Raw genomic sequence first — 21,247 nt, forward strand, 5'->3', positions numbered from 1 at the left:
ACACAAATGGCGGACATGCTATGGGGTGTGGCGCACACGCATGCGTACATTTAACAAAATCTCTACCACCATTGTGTAAATCGGGTGAGTATTGAGTTTACTGTATATTAAATTTTGTATATGGATATAGGGAGAGCACGGAGAGAAGATAAGTAGTGATGGTGTGCAGTACTTGAGAAACTGAGTAATATACCGGCCGGCAAGCACGCATCCAGCTAGCACACAGTCACCCATTACATCCAGCCAGCACACTCCAATATCCAGTCCGATATCCAGTATTTCAGTATTCTGTTCACTGTGAAACTCGACACTTCTATCAGACAAACTCTGACCAGTCAGTATCCATCGACATTTCGTGCAGTGTGCAGTTTTTAACTCCATTATTTTATCACGCTCTACATTATTATAAATTAATATTTAATTTATTATTGATTAATTCATTTATTAATTAATAATACCTAAATTTATTTATATATTATAGATATATATATATATATATATATATATATATATATATATATATATATATATAGATAGATATATATATATATATATATATATATATATATATATTGAAATAAATATTTAATTGTTGGAGCAGAAGAGGATTTACGTTTAAAGTTAAAGATTATTGTTATAAATAATAAGTAATTAACAATGACTGTACTAACGGAAGCCGAAAATAACACGGCAGTAGGTGAGAAGGAAAATAAAGAAGTTAAAGACATGAAAGCAGCATTGAATGAGGAGACGCCACCAGATAATAAGCAGCAGCAAGGTGATGATGAAAAGCCCACTGAAAAAATGGAAAACGAGAAGAAAGAAGAAACCCCAGCCACGGATGAAAACGCCATGAAATCTGCGACCGTCCACAAAACTAATTACGATAAGGACACCGTTTATCTTTATCAGTTTTCTCGTACTCCGGTAATACCATCTATCTCGCCCTACTGTCTCAAAGTCGAAACATGGTTGCGGCTCAATGACGTTAAATACGAGGTAAATTTATACATATATTTTTTTTGCTGTACTCTTTTAGTACAATTTATTTTTTGCAATTAATATTAACAACATTTTTGTGTGAAAAAAGTAATTTTAGAGGTTTGCTGTATTTAAATGTTTGCAAAAAAAAAAAAAAACGTGCTCTAACATCGAATTATTATTTGGGCATTGGATCGAGTAGAGGACGCCATTCTTACTTTACCTCCCGCTAGGCATCCTTGACGCATCGTCGTCACCCTCCCATTTTAATATGTCCGGAGTAGACTGCTGGTGAGCTTTTTATAGATCCTTATGGAAAGGTCCGTCCAGCATTCCATAAGGATTACCTCGAGTCTTGAGTGGGCTGCCCTGGCTTAATAAAACATATAATAACTCATTTTTAAAATAAAGCTGCTTTGGAAGTTTAAAACTTTCTCACTTGCATATTAGAAACTAACATAAGTTAAAAGAGAACAAAGCATCGCTCTGTTTGTTGAAGAGAACGATATTATACATACATCCGTACATTCAGCAAAATATATCTACATCTATATACGTAGTTGTAAATGTATATTTAAGTATAAGTAAGGATGTATATGCATTACATCCCTTCCATTCGAGTGAAGAAAGAAAAAAAAAGTTGGCTATTGTATGCATTGATGCCATATATAGAGAGAGTATTACTACTGAAGTTATCCATAGCTTTTACTCAACTGTACTATGTCGTCTATTCTCTAGATTTAAATGTTGCAAAACTGTCAACTTCTCGTAACAATCGAGTTATATTATCATTTCAGAGCAACAAGTGACGCTTTCTTCATTATTTTCACTATTATCATTCTTACTTTTTTTTTTTTTTTTTTTTAAATTTATTTATGTTAAAGTTGTTATTTGTATATATTAAATTATCTGTAATCAGTGTACGTCCCTTGTTGAATGATCAATTCATTCGTTTAACAGTCACGTCTGTTCTCCTTTTTTTTTTTTTTTTTATTTCTTTCTCACACACTCGTCGCTCCTTTTTGTGTTGTTAACGTACGCAGTGTTTGAAATAGCTTTATTTTTAATCTCTAATGGGGTATATATTTCATCGCCAATTCATCGAATCTACTCGGCAACAGCTCGGGTTGTTAACTTTAACAAGCTCCTTTCTGTCATTATTAAAACAAATCATTCAATAAGTTAATTAAATTTATTTTGTACAGTCATGCTATGAATGACCACGCCACGATTATCATCATCATAATCATCCTGCTCGTTATTATCGTTTTCTTCATCCTGAAGCCTGAACTTCCAGTAGTAAATTACATTTATTAAGTAGTTCATTTATCATTAATTGACGCCAAGTGGTGACGTAATGAAGAAATGACTAATTAACTGTTGAGATAAATTTTTAAGATATAGATTTATAAATATTGTCCATTCTTTTGTTGAGTTTGCAATATTAAATTTTTTTTTTTTTTTTTAATTATGGGTGGGAATTTAAATTTTATTTTCAGTAATTATATAATTTGTATTGAGCGAGTTATTTTGTATGGGTTTAAGAAGATTCTCAGTCCCTAATGTATTTTTCATTTCTTTTTATGTTATTTTTTTTTTGAATGCTTAAATGAATGAGGGAGCACATAGCGGTCACGAAGTGGTGCCCCCACGATCAATACTAGTGCACAGTACAACGATAACAACTACGTTGATGGCAACTCCGGAGCCGAAAGTGGCGGGGATGTTGCTAAGCAACGGAAGCTGTCTACCATGAGTTCATCGGCCTTCCTCAATTTCTCTCTTGCTCTCACTACATATATAATACACTTTTATCCCCCACGCACCCTTCCTTCTCTTCTCTTCTCTGGCTCTCAGCTCTCTGTACTCGGTACATACTCTGTAATACGCGAATTAAATTCTTTTTCTCGATTAAATGGCGAAATTTCAATACAACTATTCACATTTAACAATCACAGGACGTGTGTAATTTACAATTACATCCACACGCACTAAAAATACATTTAAAGATAAAAATATATTTAATAGAGCGAGAATTTTTATTCATCCTCTCTGATGATAAAATTACTTGAATTATTGATTAAAGAGATGAAAAATTTCAATTTAGTTTTATTAGTATTATGCTTATGATAATTTATCTGTAAAAATATACATTTTAATTTTATTTTATTTTATTAATTTTTTTTAATAATTTCAATTTCAGAATGTCGATCATAAAATGAAATTCCGTTCGAAGAAAGGCCAGCTGCCATTTATTGAATTGGATGGGACAGAGATTCCAGATAGCACGATTATTATTCGCGAATTGAGCCAAAAATTCCACAAAGACCTGGATGCTAATCTTACTAATGAACAGCGTATAATATCTCACGCAATGATCTCAATGATTGAAAATCATCTGGTGTGGGTGGTTACCTCGTGGCGTGCCAAGAACACCGACGCGACTCTTAAAGGATATCGTGTTAATTTACAAAATGCTTTGGGTTCACGTTTGCCCAATGGAATTCTCGCTCTCTTCTTCAAGATTGGCTATTCACGAAAGGTACTGCTTTACTATTTTATTTGCGATTAATCATCATCATGAATATTAATTAATGGGATTAACTTATATAGGAGTTAAAAATTGGGTCGATTAATTATAATATATAATTATATATTTATTATTTATTAATTATTATTCCAGTGCGCAAAGAAAGTGAAAGCTCAGGGATTGGGAGTCCATACTAATGAAGAAATAACTCAATTTGGTTGTGATGATCTTAAAGCTCTCTCTGAGTTGCTTGCCGATAAACCATTTTTCTTTGGCGACGAGCCTACTACTGTTAGTATATATTTTTATTTTATCATTTATTAATCTTATTTTTTTTAAATATTTATTTATTTATTTATTTTTTTTTTTTTTATTTTTATAGCTGGATGTTGTAGCATTTGCTCATCTTGCACAAATCTTGTACATTGAAAAGTCTGTTCCTTACGCATTGAGAGACTTTATGCAAGACAACTGCCCGAATTTAGTTGGACACTGTTCACGTATGAAGGAACGATGCTTCCCAGACTGGGATGAAATTTGTAATACACTGGATCTGAATACTCATTTGCCAAAACCACCCAAGGAGGAAACCAAGGAGAGCAAGGAGGAAAAGAAAGAGTCCAAGGACTCCAAGGAAGGTAAGGAGAGTGATGAAGAAAAAGTTGAGAAAGAAAAGGAAGCCGAGAAAGATAAGGAAGTTGAGAACAAGGAAAAAGAAGAGAGAGTAGAGGAAAAATAAATGGTTTATTAATTTATGTATTAAACCAATAAATCACATAAAATTTTTAATTGATAATTGTAAGCGGTGGTAAGACGAGTCAAAGAAATTGATATAATGCGACGCTGAATATAGGAAAATTATATGTATAAGAAAGCAGGATTATGAAGGAATATAATTTCTGCTTGTATCCTTTTTTTTTATATATAAATATATAATATATATTATATATAAAAAATCATATATAGTATTGATATCGTTTTATATTAAATTTTTTACTTTACTTTTTATTTTACGAGAAAGCGTTTAAATTCTCTTCACTTTACATGATTTTATTGTAGTAATGTTTGGATATTGATAGATCAATCGTGTTCAAACACGCAATATAAGAACTGCAATAGATTTGCCATACGTTTGGAATATATATATATATACATTTTTTTTTTTTTTTTTTAATTATTTTAAATGATTATTTAGGTTTTAAGTTTTATTTTTTTAATTAAGCTTAATATTAATGTACACAATTCATATCTGATAAATATTACGTTACAATTTGATTATTTTGATACAATCATTTTTAAAATAATTATCATGACATATATTGATTTTAATGATGAATTAGTAATAATAATACTAATAATAATGAAATGAAAACTCGTAAATTAGGGTTGTTATGGAGTAAAGATAAAGAATGAGAAAAAAAAATGATGAAAAAATAAAAATAAATTAATAGTTATTAGTTAGAGCTCTCTTTGACCAATAATCAGTCATGCGCTGATGGTGGAAATGAAAAATAAAATGAAATAAACGGAAATGAAATAATAAACGAAATAAAAAAGAACAAGTACCGTTACATGTATGCAAATAACGATGAGTGCAGCAGCTCAAAAATAACAAACGAACAAATAATAATAATGATAATTTAAATTTAAAAATATGAAAAAAAATCGTATCGATAATTTGTCATTTTGCGATTAACGAATCAAGATTCATTCATAAAAGTCATAATAAATTTGTGATATAAATAATAAAGCTAAAAAGTTACGATAAAATGACTGTATTATTAATCAATTGCATGCGTCATATTCTAATCAATTCAAAATTTATTGAATAGTGTTAGTTAAAAAAAAACTAAATCCATGACGTCATTAAAGTACAATAAGCATTTCAGTACATTATAATTAAAGTTAAATAAATAAATACCACAAAGAAGTAAAAATAATGAAGTAAATTAAAAAAAATAATAAAATAATATAATTGATATTCATGCAAAATTTTTTAAGCGCAACGAAAAAAAAACGCTTTCACTTTTGTATGCCGGTGTTGCATTTATAATCGAACAAATGGGAAAAAAAAAAAAAAAAAAAAAAAAAAAAAAAAAAAATAACAATTTATATTAAATAATTTAATTCATTGTCATCGTCATTCCTTTTTTTAGTCGTAGATTTTTTTTATATGTATATTTTTTACGATGTATTCATTAAGCATTAGATTCATTATGATTATATAAAATCAAATTCATCTTTTTTATACATTACTTGACTTACGTAATTATTATTAATTAATATTATTTTATTATTCATGACGAATCTCATTATGTAAAAAAAATTTTTTTTTTTTTTTTTTTGGTGCAAACAACGGCTTAAGCAGTGTTTTATATGCACAATTAAGCTTCAACACTTTATTTCAATATATTGACTTACCAAACAATACTTTGATAATTTTTATACTCAATAAATAATGCTTAACAATTAATAAAACAATCATGACAATTTTTATATTTAGTTTGCCAGCTAGTGAACTTTTTTTTATAAAAATACCATGTCTTTGATATTGAAAGTGAATGATTGATATTAACTTTGTTCTAAGAAATAATTTTCGTGACGTGGCACTTGCGGGATACCATAAGACTTTATTATTATTAATTACTATTATTGTATTAATTATTATGATTATTATTATTATAATTGTAATTTTTTTTTTAAAGAGAATAATGACTACTCGCTTCAATCGGACTTGCATTCTGTACGGAGAAAATGAATTGAAATACAAACAAAATAGTCTAACGATTAATATATAATAAACATTAGAATAATTCAATGTGAGTTAAATTTCGGTTTATACTCAGTGCTATGTATTTCACTGTCATTATTACACCATCATTTATTGTATCATGCAAAAAAAAAAAAAAATAAACTGTGTTTATAAATAATTTTTTGTTTGTTTCTTTTACAGTGTCCCTCTTTTTCTTTTAACTTTTAGTTATTTAACTTTAGATATTTCTTATAAACATCAGTATTAATAATAGATACTGAAAATATCCAACATTTTTTTTTTATTTTTTTATTTCAACAAATAAATTTATTCTGTAATAATAAAAAAAACTTCAGATCTTGAGATACAATATGTAATAAGGATCAGGTGAAAAGACCAATAAATTCTAACACAATTATTCGTTACACCGAATGTAATAAAAGATTGTTTTATTTTTTTTATTAAATAAATTTGCTCCGAAAAATTAATTCTGAAAAACTGCATTTTTTAATTTTTTAATTTTCTAGATGTCAATCTTTTGTTCTTATTTCTTTTTATCATAATTTATTTGTTTAAAAATTTTTTAAAATGAATTATTATCTGCTATATTGACTCTCATACGTTTTTTTCAAAATTTTTGTATGAAAATTAACTTAGAAGATAGTTGATAATTTTAAGAATTTTTGTAACAAATAAATTATGGCAAAAAAAATTGACATCTAGAAATTAAAAAAAAACTACAAATGCAATTTTTTAAAAATAATTTTTTGGAGCAAATTTATTTGTTAAAAAAAATTAAAAAATTTTCAAGTGACAGCTAACTTTCGTGTCATAATTTTTGTTTTCAAATGCACTTTTTGGAAAAAAAAAGTAAATAAATATATTCAAACCTATCATCGTTATTTTTTATATTTTTAGAAAAAATTGATATAGAAACTGACAATGATTACCATTATTGATTTTTTTTTAATTCAATAATATTTGACATTTTTTGCAAACTCAAATTTTTTCAGAGTGATGTTTTTTCAATTTCTATTTTTTTTTTACTTTTTCGTTCTATTTAAGATATTTTTAAAATGATTATTTTTACCAATATATGTCAATAAAATACTTATAACAATTGACATCAAGCACCCAGAGTTTTTAACAATAAAATAAAAATTTTTTTTTATTTTAAATTTATTAAAAATTATTTTTGACTTTTTAACTGGATTTTCTATTGAAGATTTTTTTCAAGTTTTTCAAACTACGATTTCTTTTTTTCAAACGATTTATAGCGAGGTAAATGATAAAAAGTACATTGAATTTATCGACTTCAATATAAATATACAAAATTATATAATAATAAATAAAAAAAAAAAAACCCAGAACGGAGCACTGCCAGCAGGCAAAGAAGAAGACAAACTATACAGTATTTATCAAAAATGATAACAATGCTAGCGTGAGCATGAGCAGAGCAGAGCATAAGAGGCAATAGACAACGACATCAAGTGCAGCTTGACTTTTAGTGTAAAAGTCAAGTAATATCTATATATTATAAAAAAAGAGCAAGCGTTTCATTCGCCGACTGACAACTACGTATTACACTTGTTCTGTACATATATATTAATATATCTATATTAAAATTCATTAAAAATCAAAAATCACTACGTTCGATACTCACAATAACGCTCTACGACTTCCACAATCTTATATCAGAGTTTATTTACAATGACAACTACGGTACTCTTTTTAAATAATTAAAATACAAGTATAAGCATTTAATTGCTGTGAATAATCTTAACCAAAAATGGCTGTGGAAATCTTGGACGAAGATCATCTTGCAGTAAGTGCAATAGTGACAATTGGAATGCAGTTGATATTTTTTTCAATCGCTGCAACATTTCAAATGGACAAGGTTACTGATTTTGCTGGTGGAATGAATTTTGTAATTATCGCACTACTCACATTTTTCCTCGGTCAGGAAGGAAAGGTTTGCCGCAATGTTTATTATTAATGGATCATTACATAACACATACCATTCAAGCTCTATTTATTTATTTATTTATTCATTCATTCATTCATTCATTCATTCATGACAACACCATCAACTAAATTATTAATTTAAATTTTTTATTTTAGGTTTACGACAGCAGACAATTAATGGTGACAATATTCGTTTGTCTTTGGGGGGTAAGATTATCGTCGTATTTGCTATATCGAATACTAAAAATCGGTCGTGATAAAAGATTCGATGATAGACGCAGTAATGTCATCAGGTTTGCTGTATTCTGGACCTTCCAAGTAAGCTATTTGTGTATTATGTCCAGTGACTTGTTAACACACACCTACACAGAAAAAAATTAACTTTGATGAAGTAAATGATTTTGAAGAACTTTATCTGCTTGATTTTAATATTTAAACTAAGAAATTTTTCTTGGTTTGAGTAAATTTATTTGATTCAAGTTAATGTTTTTTTTTTTTTTTTTTTTTTTTTTTAATTTTCCTGCAATAATATTATCGGCATTAATTTAATTTGTTAAATTCACTCTTATGATAATTATTATTTTTGATGAAACAGTCACTTCTTGAAAAATAAACTAGGTTTAGAAAATTATTTTTAAAAAATTATGATACTGAAATTGAGAGACATCTGATCATTTTTAGAATTTTTTTAACAAAAAAATTTTATTTTAAAATTTCATTTTTAGAAACTCTGAAAAATTATAAATGAGATTTTTATAAATAATTTTCCATGTCTAATTTTTTTTTCCAAAAAAATCAAAAAATTGTCAAGTGTCTGCTAACTTCAGCTTCATAAAAAATTACATTTATAATTTTTTAGAGCTTTTAAAGATTGAATTTTTTCGCTCTAATTTATTTGTTAAAAAAAATTATCAGATGTCTTTCAATTTCAGTATCATTTATTTTGATGATACTGAAATTAGCAAAACACCTAGAAATTTTTTAGTTTTATTTAAAAAATAAATCATTAAAAAAAATTACTTTGGTATTTTTTTTTTTAATTTTTACAAATTAAATTTTTTAAAAGTTTTTCTTAAGAAATAAATCTCTTTAAAAGATTGTAAAAAATGTCAATTGTCTAATAATTTCAATATCATGATGAATGATTTGTACATAGTACTTAAAGAAAAATTGACCTAGAATGATAACAAGCTTTAGCGATTTACAAAGTATAAATACACCACAATTATTATCTGATGTAGGAGTACTTAAGCCTTTTATTAACACTTTTACACGTTGTTCAGCTGATAATATCCTTATACATAGCACCTTGGCCACTTGAAGCCGTACCAATAAAATGTTCAACATATACATTTACATATTAAGAACTATCAGTATCAATGTTAATATTTTAGGCGTTTTGGGTTTACATCGTAAGTCTTCCGGTGATGATTATCAATTCACCACGTCACAGAGTTCCTTTTGCACCTAAAACAATGACGACTTTGGATAGCGCTGGTACTGGATTATTTATTATTGGTTTGCTGGCTGAAACTTACGCCGATTTACAGAAATTTGCATTTAGGCAGGATCCGCATAACAACGGGAAATGGTGTGATGATGGTAATTTATTTTTCACTAATATAAATTAGCAATTTATGTCATTGGAAGTCAAGCAGTGAAGAATTAATTGATGGAAATTGGTTGATAATTACTTCTTGCTGTTAATTTCCTAAAAAATTGATTACTAATTTTTTTTTTTACATGGAAAAACTAAAATAATATTAACGATGTTTTAGGATTGTGGGGAATTTCAAGACATCCAAACTATTTCGGTGAAATAGTACTTTGGTGGGGAATTTTCATAATATCAATAAATGTTATTGAAGGATTTGAATGGTTCGTCATAGCGTCGCCTATTTTTACAACTTTTATAATACTATTTCTCTCAGGAATGCCGTTACTTGAACGAGCTTCTGATGAAAGATATCGAGAGTAATTATAAACAATTATTTTTATCTTTTTCTTGAGTAAAGTCAATGAAGGTAACTTTGATAGAAGGTAAATTGTTTATTGATCAGATCACATACGTACATTATTGCAAGAGATAATTATATATATTTTATTTCAATGCATGCTCTTAGAGCATTTGCATTTTCCATACAACATTTTACATGGTTTTAATCACTTTGTGTTATCACACATGTTACTATTACATTAAGTTTCTTGCAGACTACTATACACTATATTTTTAATCTTTATGAGTGTAAATTTAGCAGACATCTGTTAATTTTTTAATAATTTATAAACAATTTATTTGTTACAGAAGAAATTGTATAAAAAAATGCATATGGAAATTTTCACAAGTTTTTTCTATGTAATTTTTTAGATTAAGTTTTTTACAAACATTAAGTTAAAATTAATCTAAAAATTCTCAAAAATTAGTTGTCTGAAATCTGCTGAATTAACTCTCATTAATCTTTAATCTTTAATCATAATGACCAAATTTACACTCATAATTACATTTCTTCCCTCAATTTAATAATTTCACACTCTCAATTTTTACAATTAAATATTTTTTAAAAACAGTTAAACCTTACAAAGTTACTTGAATTGATAAAATTAATAATTAATAATTAAATAAAATATATTTCTGTAACCAGCAATGCAGAGTACAGACAATACAAACAATCAACATCACCACTGATTCCAATACCAGCAGCAATTTACAGAGAAGTACCTGGTTTTATGAAATTTTTGCTGTGTTGCGAGTTTCCAATATACAATTCATTAGACGTAAAACCACGATCAGCCGTCACAGAATCAACATCGATTAGCCTCGCTGCGTCCACGTAGCTATAAGCCCACGTCAGGTATCAGCTGCGATTCCTGGCGTGCTTATTAACGAATATATAAATTTTTATTTTATGAGTTTTTAAAAGCTTGTTAAGAGTTTTTAATTTCAAATTAAATTTATTTTGTATACAAATGTATACCCTTATTTTTATTTCTAATTACGCACAATTTTATTTACTATCATCTAACATCGACAACTTATTTATAAATAACGATGATAACTTTATTTTTTATACTCGTATTAATAATTATTTTTTTATATTTAAATTTTATTAACTAATTATTAATTGTTTTGTATTTTTAAAATGTATTAAGTCATTTATTTACACGGATAATCAACAGTAATTTATAATAATTAACTGTCCACTTCAACGATTAATTTAAACGACAACAATCGAAAATCTTTTTACGACATGATATACAAAAAGATTTATTCTATATACATTAATATTAGAACCAACTTAAATATTAATTAAATTGCGCAAATAACTTCGATTGCCAATGATCAATACAAATAAGATACATCTCAATAAAAGTAGGTGCCAAGTGGAAAAAAAAAAAAAAAAAATAATAATAAGAGCACCCATACTTCCAACTTCTTCCAAAAAATTTAATCAAATTGAAGAATTAAAAAAGTGTGAAAATTTAATGTTTATTTAAAATAATTAATGTGATAAAATCGCATTAATAATGTCCAATGTCTTTTAGGCATGACCATTTAAATTATGAATAGTCATATCAATTAGTATTATTTAGATCAATCGGTCTTGTATTAAATTGTTACGATAATAATTTAGGAACAATTTTAGTGTGATATGTACGTCTAGAATGACGGAAATCTTGAAACTTCCAATTGGTTAGTAGTTCTTTAATAACTCATTCTCACTATTCGAATTAAAAAATGCTTTATCGATGCACAGATTTAAATAAATGTTGACTATTGAATTTATATATTTAAAGTTTTAAGGGATGTTGTACTGAAATTGCACATTTATCTATTAATAATTACTTATTACACCTCTAGTAAATAAGGATCTATCTTAAAATATAAAATATGCCGAAAGTTTTTTATGTTTTTAAATTTTTAGAATAAGATTTGAATGGAAATTTTTTATTTTAATTTTTATCTTAATAGCAAAGAGTGAGATTATTAATACAGGAAAATAAAATTTTCTACTTCCAATAAATTTAAAATTAATAATGCATGCTGTAACTTTTCTCAAGCACGGTAGAAATAATTTCAGTAAAACATTCCCTAGCTAATTTAATTAAAATTGAGGAATTAAAACAAAAATGTTTAAAAAAATCTGAATATATATTTCTGCATTGATTCCTTGATATTAAAAAAAAATCTCATGTATAGACTTGTTCAATTCTAGCCAAATCGCCGCATAAAAATAATTGACTAAAAGCTAATTAATAGATAATAATTAAAACTTATAGGTATAATTAAGGAAGAGATGTATTAACACTCTAGCTCACTTAAAAAAATTTCTTTATTTATTATAAATTTGTACATCTTATTATTAATAATAATCATTGCCTACTTATCAATTAATTAACAGTAATGAGACCTACGATAAGCGAAAAAAAGATAAAATAATAATTGTAATACTAAATGAAATGATCATCAAATAGGAATATAAGCAGGTAAAGGTCCGATCAGTGGCCTTTTAAATTGTAAATTTTGACTATCAGGCTGTGAGGATTTATCTGATTGCTGGTGTGCATTATTATCAGTGACAACAGATGAATCAAGTGCTACTGATGGATGATTTTGTTCCGAACCAGACATTACGGATTTCATAGTATTTATTTTTATTCTTTTAGCCGCCAATATCTCGTCCAAACAATCATCATTATCGTAATAACGTTTTTTGTTATCATCGTGAATCGGTAATAAGTTGAAAGACGAATAAACATCTGATTTTTCGTTATCAACACCCGTTTGCGTACTGAAGGTGATTGTGGCTTTACACTTTTTCTTATTATATATTTTTTGTTTTTGTGCCGACGTTGAGGATTTATGAGGATAAGGACATTTCTTACCTTTTGAACATTTTTCTGTTTTTTCAAATTCAGGACAAATGTTTGTATGCCGCTGTTTGCACTGTGAATAAATAAATTGAGACAGAAAAAATATCATGAATATTTAAATTTTACAGTAATCTTCCATTGAATTAAAAAAATAAGTACTTTAAAGTGGAGATTTAAATTGTTATGATAAATTGTATATATAAAAAAAAAAAAAAAAAATATGTAAATTGTATAAGAGTATATTACCTTGTCACCCTTTTCACAGTATCCTTGTAAAAATGGAATACAAATGGGAGTGTTTGCAGATACTTTTACGTGAAGGTATTGGCATGAATCGCGAACACAGCATCCATCCAAAAAATATTTACACGTTGGCATTTTTTCTGGACCAACATCGTGAGAAAGACGACAATTGTCAACAAGACAATTACCTTGAAGAAAGCTATAAATTTTGAATTGTTAGTGTTTAAATGTATGTAATGTTATTGTATTGGAAATTTAATAATTTGTAATTGAAAAAACGCACTTTTTACAAAGGGCTACTTGTTTTTTGTCATGTACTTTGGAACAAGTTCCTTCATTGAATTTAGCACAAAATCCGAAACGTTGGAAGAGCAAGCAAGGTTGATTATTTTTTGACATTTTGTGTCGCAAAATTTGGATTGATTTTTGCTTCGCTCGATTACTAGTGACAAAATAAAAAATTTTAATTAGTAATTGTCTATTTATGGTACTAAAAGTAATACTCATCCAAAAATTTTCAAATTTATTGAAAAAAAAAAAATTTCAATGAATTTAAAACAATTTTTACATGTTTTTTAATTTTATTTAAAATAAATATATTTCGGATAACTGCTACTTTCTGTATTACTATCAATTTATGAAAATGTAATTTTTAATAATAAAATAATAATTACCTCAAAAAATGTTTGTAATTAGAGCGTTGTAAGAGCGTCGTAGTTGTAGCCGAGTCTTTATTGAAAATTACTTTTGTACTGATACTTTTTAAATTTACTATCTTGCTGTTAGACTTTATTTGCCTATAGATATTTTTGCTACGAGAATTATTTAATCTATTTCGATTAAAATTAACAGTATTGAATTTCTCTGCAATAATGAAATTAAATAATTAAATTGTAGCGTTAAAAATAATTAGAAAAAAAATCCTAAAATAGAATAATAAAAGTAAAAAAATAAATGTTAAAAATTTTACTCGATATAGTAGATTGACTACTGGCACTGCTTTTAACAAGTTGTGACTTTGATGACTTATACATCACTCCATCAATTTTAATTAAATTCGTATTTGTAGACCTAAAAAACAAAACTCTGTAAATAAATAAAATTACAACATACTCAAATATAAACCATTATTTACCTGGGTTTGCATCTTACTACTCGACTTTTTCTAACTGTCGTCTTTTTCTTCTCTGTTTTGGTCCTATCTATTTTGTATTTATTACCCGAAGACGATCCTATCGCACTTTTCACTCTAATCGTGCTCGTACTTGCAACTGAACGTACATTTATTTTTTTATACTTATTCGAGTTATTCAACTTAAGAGACTTGGTTCCCGGGGATGTTATTTTTTTAGTAGACTCTAAATTGTTTAATTTAAAAGATTTGGTAATTGGACTGCACAAAATAGTTCTACTAACTCCCTCTGAACTATATAATTTCATAGGGGATTTTTTGAGTAACACCGGACTTTTTTTAAGTACATGCGAATTATTTAACGATAATTTTGTTGCCGGTTTAATACGAATTAATTTACGCTTTGATATCGAAACTAATGACGGCGAACTTTTCTTAATAGTTATACTTTTGGTAGTTAAATTATTAATACTTTTATTAGTATTTTTCCAACTTTTGTTATTGATATTATTTAAACTTTTATTACTAGAATTAATAAAAACTCTTTTATTGGCATTATTAACTAAAACATTTCTATTGTTTTCATAATTAACAATAGTATGACTATTAATAATTTTATTTTTCGATACCAAAGTTCTTTTGCTAACAAATTTTGATGAAATTGGAGTAATTGGTGGTTTCTGTACATCAGGTACAGGATTTAATTGTTGCATTAATTTTGGATTAATATAAACTGATTTTTGGACATTTAATTTTGAACCACTACTAGATAAATTCGGTACACTTTTAATGTAACTAGATTGTCCAATAGTTTGTTGCGTTTGTTGTTGGTTATAAGTTTTTTGTTGATTTAATTTACTCAGCTGTGTTGCAGACAGTGCGTTAACCATTTTAGGATTAACGTGGATGGCGACGTTCAATTGTACATTTGGATTTATGTGAATATTATTTTTCTGAGGAATATTGAAAGACGGATTTATATAAATACACGGCTTGTTGACTTCGCTTGGCATCTTGAAAATTTTGATCGTTTCACTTTTTAATTAAAATACTTCTTATAAAAAATAAAATCTAAAAATAATCAAAACGATCAATTAATTAATAAAAGCACTATTTAATTAAAATACACATTGTGAGATATTAGCTTTGAGTAATGGACACTATTCCTTTGTTATTACTTATTACTGTGAAGTGCGGAAAAAAACGCAGTCAGCTGGAGCTTAAAAACGAACTGAAGATGGCTGATATGTATGATTCATCGACATTTCATTTCTCTCGATAGTTCTGTGAACGTCGGAAATAAACAGCGACCTCTACTTACTGTTATTGAGAAAATCTTATTGCGCATGTTGATATTACTGTCCTTGAAATTCAAATCTATTTTATTTTTTAATATACATCATCAGTATACATATATATACTTACTTACATAAATATACTGACATATATTTTTGTTGACATTAACAAGGCTGGATGGTGTGCGGAAAACAGAAAAAGGAAAAGCCATTTGATGTAAACAAGCATGCTGTAACCTCAAAATAAAAAATATATTTGTTGTTTCAATCAATTAATTTATTTATAAATGACAAAATGCCATTACGCACAAGAAAGAACAAAATAATTATTGGAAATAAAGAAAATATTAAAAAAAAGAAAGTTAATAGAAAAAAAGTATTAAAGTCTTCAACAGATATTTCTGTACTGTCTTATGATAATTTAAGATCTATTTTTTCACATTTAAGAGCTCGAGATTTATGGAATTGTTCCACAGTTTCCAGGTGAAGTTATTTTATCATTTATTAATTTAGAGTTTTTTTTTTTAAATAATTTATTTTATTTTATTTTTATAGGCTATGGCAAGATGTGGCGAAACGTGAGTTAGATACGAGAGGTGTTGTCGTTAAAGCTGGAGCATTTAATAAATTATTCGAAGAATGTGATAGTAGTACGCATATTAATAATTACTTGACAAATAAACCTATGCTTGGTATTATTTTTAATTCTTTTGATCGTGAATACCCAGGTATAAATATTTATTACTATAATCAATAAATTTTAAATGACACTGAAGTTGACAGATATTAAAATTTTTTTCGGAATTTTATAGCAATTAAATTATTAAAAAAAATTTAATTGAAAAGTTTCACGTGAAAAAATTAATAAAAATTTTTACAAATGAATTTTAAAAAAAATTTTTCTGTATTAATTTTTTCTATATAATAAAAAAAATCCTAAAAATTTTTAGATGTCGGCTAACTTAATTTTCATTAAATTTAATGACACTGAAGTTGACAAGTGTTAAAAAATTTTTTAGAAACGTACAGTAATTAAATTGTTATGAAAAAAATTTAATAATAAAATTCCACGTGCAAAAATTTTAAAAAGTTTTTCTTTAAAATTTTTAGAATCATTTTTTTTTTTTTATTAAAATTAATTTATAAAAATTAAATAAATTGTCAGACAATTTCAGTACCATTAAATTTACTGATAGATGATTGTTAATTCATTTTTCAGAATGTGTGGCGAGACACTTTCCATTAGATAGTTACTGTATATCAGTGTCGAATTACGGAGTGATATTTAACAATGAGGAACATGAGAAAATTGAAAACTATTCAGCGTTTTCATTATTACCAGACGATCCAGACGTGGATATTGACCTGATAACTGCCAATCATTTCTCGATGATATTAACTAACAAGAAAAGAGGAAGATTTAAATCAGTAAGCACATCCTTCTGGCGATCGTATGGATGCATCATTGGTGCCATTTATCAGTCATTTCGCTCGTCTGTTAGAAGGCTCAGACAAGTTAAATGTGTTATTATTTTTGTTAATCAAAATGCTGAGTGTGCTGCTGAGCCATCGATACCTGATGTTTTCGAGTAATTAAATTTTTATTTATAAAAATCTTCATACTTATTGAAAACTTAGTTGATACATTATGCAGCAAGTATATTTTATATTTTTCAGTAAAAAGTAAAAGTTGCTTGGGGTGGTGTCTGCAAAGACCTAACAGTAATGCCAGTATGTAAACCCGGTCCTAGAACAGTATACAAGCCAATGTGGCTGGGTGTTTTGATATCAGGGCGTAATGTTAGATGCTGGTCAACAATATTGACCGAAGATGACGACACTGACGAAGCTATAAGAAAAAAACTCCTGGAATTAAAAGAACAAGTTGAATTTCTTAAACACACTGTCGCATATATGTTCGCTTGTACGAATCGCGGCTCTGAGCTTCATCAAGGACGCAAAAATGTTGAGGCATCTATTTTCAAAAGTATTTTTCCTGATGTTCCTTTGACAGGAAGCTTTGGCAGTGGTGAATATGGGACTTACAGTGAGAGAGGTATATTGTTCATTTTAATGACACTGAAATTACCAGACACTTAATAATTTTTTTAATTTTTATAAATAAATAATTGGCTTATAAAAAAATTGCATTTGTAATTTTTTAGAGCTTCTAAAAATAGAATTTTTTAAATTAACTACAATTATCGACAATTTAATTAATCAATATTTTTACAAATTTTATTATGAGATTAAAATTAGCTGTCACTTGACAATTTTTTAATTTTCTTTAACGAAAAAATTTATTTCTTCTAAAAAATTATTTTTAAAAATTGCATTTTTATTTTATTAAAATTTCTACAAGTCCATTTTTTTAATAATTTTTTTTTGCTATAATTTATTTGTTAAAAAAATTCTAAAAATTATCAGATGTCTCTTAATTTCAGTATAATTTATTTTACAAATAATAAAAAAACATTAATTTTTTAACACAAATTTATTTTGTCTCCGCAGAATGTAATTCTGAAGACGAAGGAATTTTTCATCAAGTATCAACGACGATTATGATACTTTCCTATGGCCAAACAGAGCGAAGAGAAACTCGCAATGGTGCCAGTTTTTGATTTATTCAATTTTTAAAAATACTAAATACTTTAGTGTGTAATATACGTGTTACACTGCCAAATATAATTTATTATTTAAATTTAATGATTTGAAAATAGATATTTTACAAGTTTTATAATTAACTTTAATACGACAATTGTCGTACATTTGCTATCTACACTGTCATTAATTCTTAGGCTTGAAATATTTGATAAAAAAAGTGTTTTTTTACTTTTTGATTTTAATTAGAAAATTTAATAAACATTATTTATTTTTATTTATTATATCAAAAACCAATGAAATATAATTCTCTTTTATCGACAGTCCTCCTTTGCATAGATTATTACGACATCTGTTGAGATGAGTTTCAAATCTTTAATTATGGCTGTCATATCTATTCCATTGAATAACAACCATAATCGTTATTTATGTAAACAATAATATTTTTGTCAAACAACTTTTTTTGATTTTAAATTAATTAAACGTGTATACTTATAAATCATAAGTATTTTTAATTAAAAAGACATGGGTTCTCCGAAAAAAAATTAAAAACCCCAAAGTGATGTTGAGAAACAATTGTCTACAGACGTCAACAACTATTTAAGTGTAACGCAATCTTATGATTTAATGCGTTATATTTTTTCACATATTTCTGGTCGCGAACTTTGCAATTCTTCGAAGGTTTGTAAGTAAGTTATTCAAAAGTTTTAATTACTAATTATCACTCAATCATTCATAATTTATTTATTTTTTCATTGTTGATTTTTAAATTTTTAGGCTTTGGCGTGACGCAGCATTCCGTGAATTAAAAACACGAAAATCAGTTATTCATTTTGGGTCGCCAAAAAATTTTTTCAAAACCAATGGTCATGCAAACAAAGACTTTGACAATAAACTGACTAATAAACCGATGCTTGGTTTTTTATTTTCTTCTCGCTGTAAATTACCGGGTATGTATTTTTTTTTTTTTTTATTACACAGTAAAAAGTTTTTCGTCATTGTGTAGAGTATTAAAATTTAATATTCTAGTATATTAAATCATTAAATCAACAAATGAGAATGTTAAATTCTATACACTAGAGTGTAATATTCTACACACAAATTTTAACACTCAATACAACGACGAAAAATTTTTATAATACTGAAGTTAGTGGTCAGCTGTCAACTTAAAAAATTTTTTTAACAAATGAATTACAATAAAAAAAAAGCTTCTGAAAATTGTCACTTGTGATTTTTATTAATTTTCACATGTGAAACTTTTTAATTTAATTGTTATAAAATTCTAAAAAAATGTTTAATATCTTTCAACTTCAGTGTCATAAATTTTTAGCTGTGTACTTTAATTTTTTATTTTAAATTAATAAATAAATTTATTACAGAATGTTTACCTCCGCACGTACCATCTTCATGTGTTTGTTTATCAATAAAAAATTACGGACTGATCGTAAATAGTACCGAGCACGAACATGCACAAAATTTATTAGCTTACACATTTTTACCCCAAGACCCTACGGTCAATATGAATTTATTTATAGAAAGTCGCTGTAGAAGAAAAGCAGAAACAAATTTACCGCCAAATAGTTACGCGGTATCTGATTTAAGAAGTTTGTTTGAATTAGTATTCAGTGATACGCCGACGATTACTAATGTCAAGTGTATTATTATTTTTGTTATTGACAATAATCCATTTAGCTTCGCTGATCTCTCCTCATATATTAAGTAAGAATTTTTATAATTTATTCAATTTTAAGTAATTTTTTATTATGACATTAAAATTAGCTTTCACTTGACAATTTTTTAATTTTCTTTATCAAATAAATTTGTTCTACAAGTTCATTTTTTTAAATAATTTTTTTTTTTTGCTATAATTTATTTGTTAAAAAAAATTAAAACAATTGTGAAGTGACAGCTAAATTTAATGTCATTTTTTTATTTACTAATTTTTGAATTTATATTTACAGAGACAATAAAATCGCATTTTGGGGTGGTGCAGTAAGAAATTTTTCTTGTTCACTATCCGGCACTACAGTAACCAATACCAGTTTTATGGGAATCGTAATTTCTGGTGATAACGTCAGAAGTTGGTCAACTATTTTAACAAGAGATGACGAAACAGAAGAATCTGTAGTTACTAAACTTACGGAATTAAAAAAAAGGGTCCAATTACTCAAACATTCAATAGGATTAATGTTCAGCTGTGTAGCTCGCGGGTCTGGATGGTACGACGGAAATAAAAAAAATGTTGGGGCGACGATATTCAAAAATTTGTTTCCCACTATTCCTTTGATCGGGAGTTTTGGTAATGGAGAACTGGGTTCTTACTCATTCGAAGGTAATTAAATAAATTAAATAAATCAATCTTTAATTTTATCAATTTAAAAGTATTGAATTAATTTAATTTTTGATAAATTTTAGATAATTCAGATGTAAAGAATCGTCGTCCCTTTCAGCTTAATCATCAGTATTCAACAACAATTATGATTTTAACTTACGGAAAATAAATATTTATTTAATTTATCAATTAATCATTTATATTTTTTATAGTCTTACCTAAGATTAAAAAAACTGCATAAAAATATAATTACTAAATATTTTAATTGATTTTAATAAAAAATAATAATTTGATTAATCAGACGTTAAAGATACGTGTAAGCGTGTCTTGGTATAAAATTATAAACAATAATGAACTTTAAAATGTATGTTTTGTAAATATCGTCGGAAAAGGTGGACGACACGTCTTAAATAACAAACACAAACTGAGATATGGAAATATATCGCATGTTGCGACTTAACTAGGTGTAGACCTGGACAATTTAAATCAATGAATAATTAAAAATTATAAAACCGAGTGTTGGGTACTACTTGGCAGTGTTTCC

General features: G+C 26.8%; 5 protein-coding genes across 5 annotated transcripts; 4 read left to right on the plus strand and 1 right to left on the minus strand.

Annotated features, from left to right (window-relative positions):
* The first annotated feature begins 127 nt into the window (after window positions 1-127).
* Window positions 128-6,441, plus strand: Fax (failed axon connections). Its single transcript, XM_074247192.1, has 5 exons — window positions 128-334; window positions 602-999; window positions 3,185-3,523; window positions 3,665-3,802; window positions 3,894-6,441. The coding sequence occupies exons 2-5, from the start codon at window positions 658-660 to the stop codon at window positions 4,248-4,250; spliced, it is 1,176 nt and encodes a 391-aa protein (XP_074103293.1). The 5' UTR covers window positions 128-334; window positions 602-657; the 3' UTR covers window positions 4,251-6,441.
* A 1,321-nt stretch (window positions 6,442-7,762) lies between these two features.
* On the plus strand, window positions 7,763-11,200 carry LOC141530174 (uncharacterized). Its single transcript, XM_074247129.1, has 5 exons — window positions 7,763-8,235; window positions 8,385-8,546; window positions 9,623-9,830; window positions 10,007-10,202; window positions 10,871-11,200. The coding sequence occupies exons 1-5, from the start codon at window positions 8,053-8,055 to the stop codon at window positions 11,061-11,063; spliced, it is 942 nt and encodes a 313-aa protein (XP_074103230.1). The 5' UTR covers window positions 7,763-8,052; the 3' UTR covers window positions 11,064-11,200.
* A 1,341-nt stretch (window positions 11,201-12,541) lies between these two features.
* On the minus strand, window positions 12,542-15,670 carry Zc3h3 (zinc finger CCCH domain-containing protein 3). Its single transcript, XM_074247126.1, has 6 exons — window positions 14,479-15,670; window positions 14,314-14,414; window positions 14,018-14,207; window positions 13,627-13,785; window positions 13,347-13,542; window positions 12,542-13,173 (listed from the first exon to the last, which is right to left on the minus strand). The coding sequence occupies exons 1-6, from the start codon at window positions 15,486-15,488 to the stop codon at window positions 12,694-12,696; spliced, it is 2,136 nt and encodes a 711-aa protein (XP_074103227.1). The 5' UTR covers window positions 15,489-15,670; the 3' UTR covers window positions 12,542-12,693.
* Window positions 15,671-15,876: 206 nt separating this feature from the next.
* LOC141529827 (uncharacterized) lies at window positions 15,877-21,246 on the plus strand. Its single transcript, XM_074246543.1, has 8 exons — window positions 15,877-16,253; window positions 16,326-16,498; window positions 16,990-17,360; window positions 18,921-19,060; window positions 19,149-19,321; window positions 19,751-20,090; window positions 20,333-20,703; window positions 20,787-21,246. The coding sequence occupies exons 1-8, from the start codon at window positions 16,066-16,068 to the stop codon at window positions 20,870-20,872; spliced, it is 1,842 nt and encodes a 613-aa protein (XP_074102644.1). The 5' UTR covers window positions 15,877-16,065; the 3' UTR covers window positions 20,873-21,246.
* Window positions 17,420-18,870, plus strand: LOC141530176 (F-box only protein 22-like). The gene is made up of 2 exons (XM_074247133.1): window positions 17,420-17,826; window positions 18,282-18,870. Exons 1-2 carry the CDS (start codon window positions 17,496-17,498, stop codon window positions 18,389-18,391), a joined length of 441 nt encoding a protein of 146 aa, XP_074103234.1. The 5' UTR covers window positions 17,420-17,495; the 3' UTR covers window positions 18,392-18,870.
* Window position 21,247: the final 1 nt, after the last annotated feature.

Source organism: Cotesia typhae, unplaced genomic scaffold (assembly GCF_013202065.1).
Source record: "Cotesia typhae breed Kobodo isofemale line unplaced genomic scaffold, CoteBio_Ctyphae contig_48, whole genome shotgun sequence".
Taxonomy (NCBI): Eukaryota; Metazoa; Arthropoda; class Insecta; order Hymenoptera; family Braconidae; genus Cotesia; species Cotesia typhae.

Excerpts from the sequence above, each read along its gene's own strand:
- Fax (XM_074247192.1), top strand. The coding sequence starts at position 658 with ATGACTGTACTAACGGAAGCCGAAAATAACACGGCAGTAGGTGAGAAG. Across the intron at positions 1,000-3,184 it reads TCAATGACGTTAAATACGAG|AATGTCGATCATAAAATGAA; the intron begins GTAAATTTATAC and ends TTTCAATTTCAG. Across the intron at positions 3,803-3,893 it reads TTGGCGACGAGCCTACTACT|CTGGATGTTGTAGCATTTGC; the intron begins GTTAGTATATAT and ends TTATTTTTATAG.
- LOC141530174 (XM_074247129.1), top strand. The coding sequence starts at position 8,053 with ATGGCTGTGGAAATCTTGGACGAAGATCATCTTGCAGTAAGTGCAATA. Across the intron at positions 8,547-9,622 it reads CTGTATTCTGGACCTTCCAA|GCGTTTTGGGTTTACATCGT; the intron begins GTAAGCTATTTG and ends TTAATATTTTAG. Across the intron at positions 10,203-10,870 it reads TCTGATGAAAGATATCGAGA|CAATGCAGAGTACAGACAAT; the intron begins GTAATTATAAAC and ends TTCTGTAACCAG.
- Zc3h3 (XM_074247126.1), bottom strand. The coding sequence starts at position 15,488 with ATGCCAAGCGAAGTCAACAAGCCGTGTATTTATATAAATCCGTCTTTC. Across the intron at positions 14,208-14,313 it reads TAGTCAATCTACTATATCGA|AGAAATTCAATACTGTTAAT; the intron begins GTAAAATTTTTA and ends TCATTATTGCAG. Across the intron at positions 13,786-14,017 it reads AATTACAAACATTTTTTGAG|TAATCGAGCGAAGCAAAAAT; the intron begins GTAATTATTATT and ends TTTTGTCACTAG.
- LOC141529827 (XM_074246543.1), top strand. The coding sequence starts at position 16,066 with ATGCCATTACGCACAAGAAAGAACAAAATAATTATTGGAAATAAAGAA. Across the intron at positions 16,254-16,325 it reads AATTGTTCCACAGTTTCCAG|GCTATGGCAAGATGTGGCGA; the intron begins GTGAAGTTATTT and ends TTATTTTTATAG. Across the intron at positions 19,061-19,148 it reads AATTCTTCGAAGGTTTGTAA|GCTTTGGCGTGACGCAGCAT; the intron begins GTAAGTTATTCA and ends TTAAATTTTTAG.
- LOC141530176 (XM_074247133.1), top strand. The coding sequence starts at position 17,496 with ATGCCAGTATGTAAACCCGGTCCTAGAACAGTATACAAGCCAATGTGG. Across the intron at positions 17,827-18,281 it reads TGGGACTTACAGTGAGAGAG|AATGTAATTCTGAAGACGAA; the intron begins GTATATTGTTCA and ends TTGTCTCCGCAG.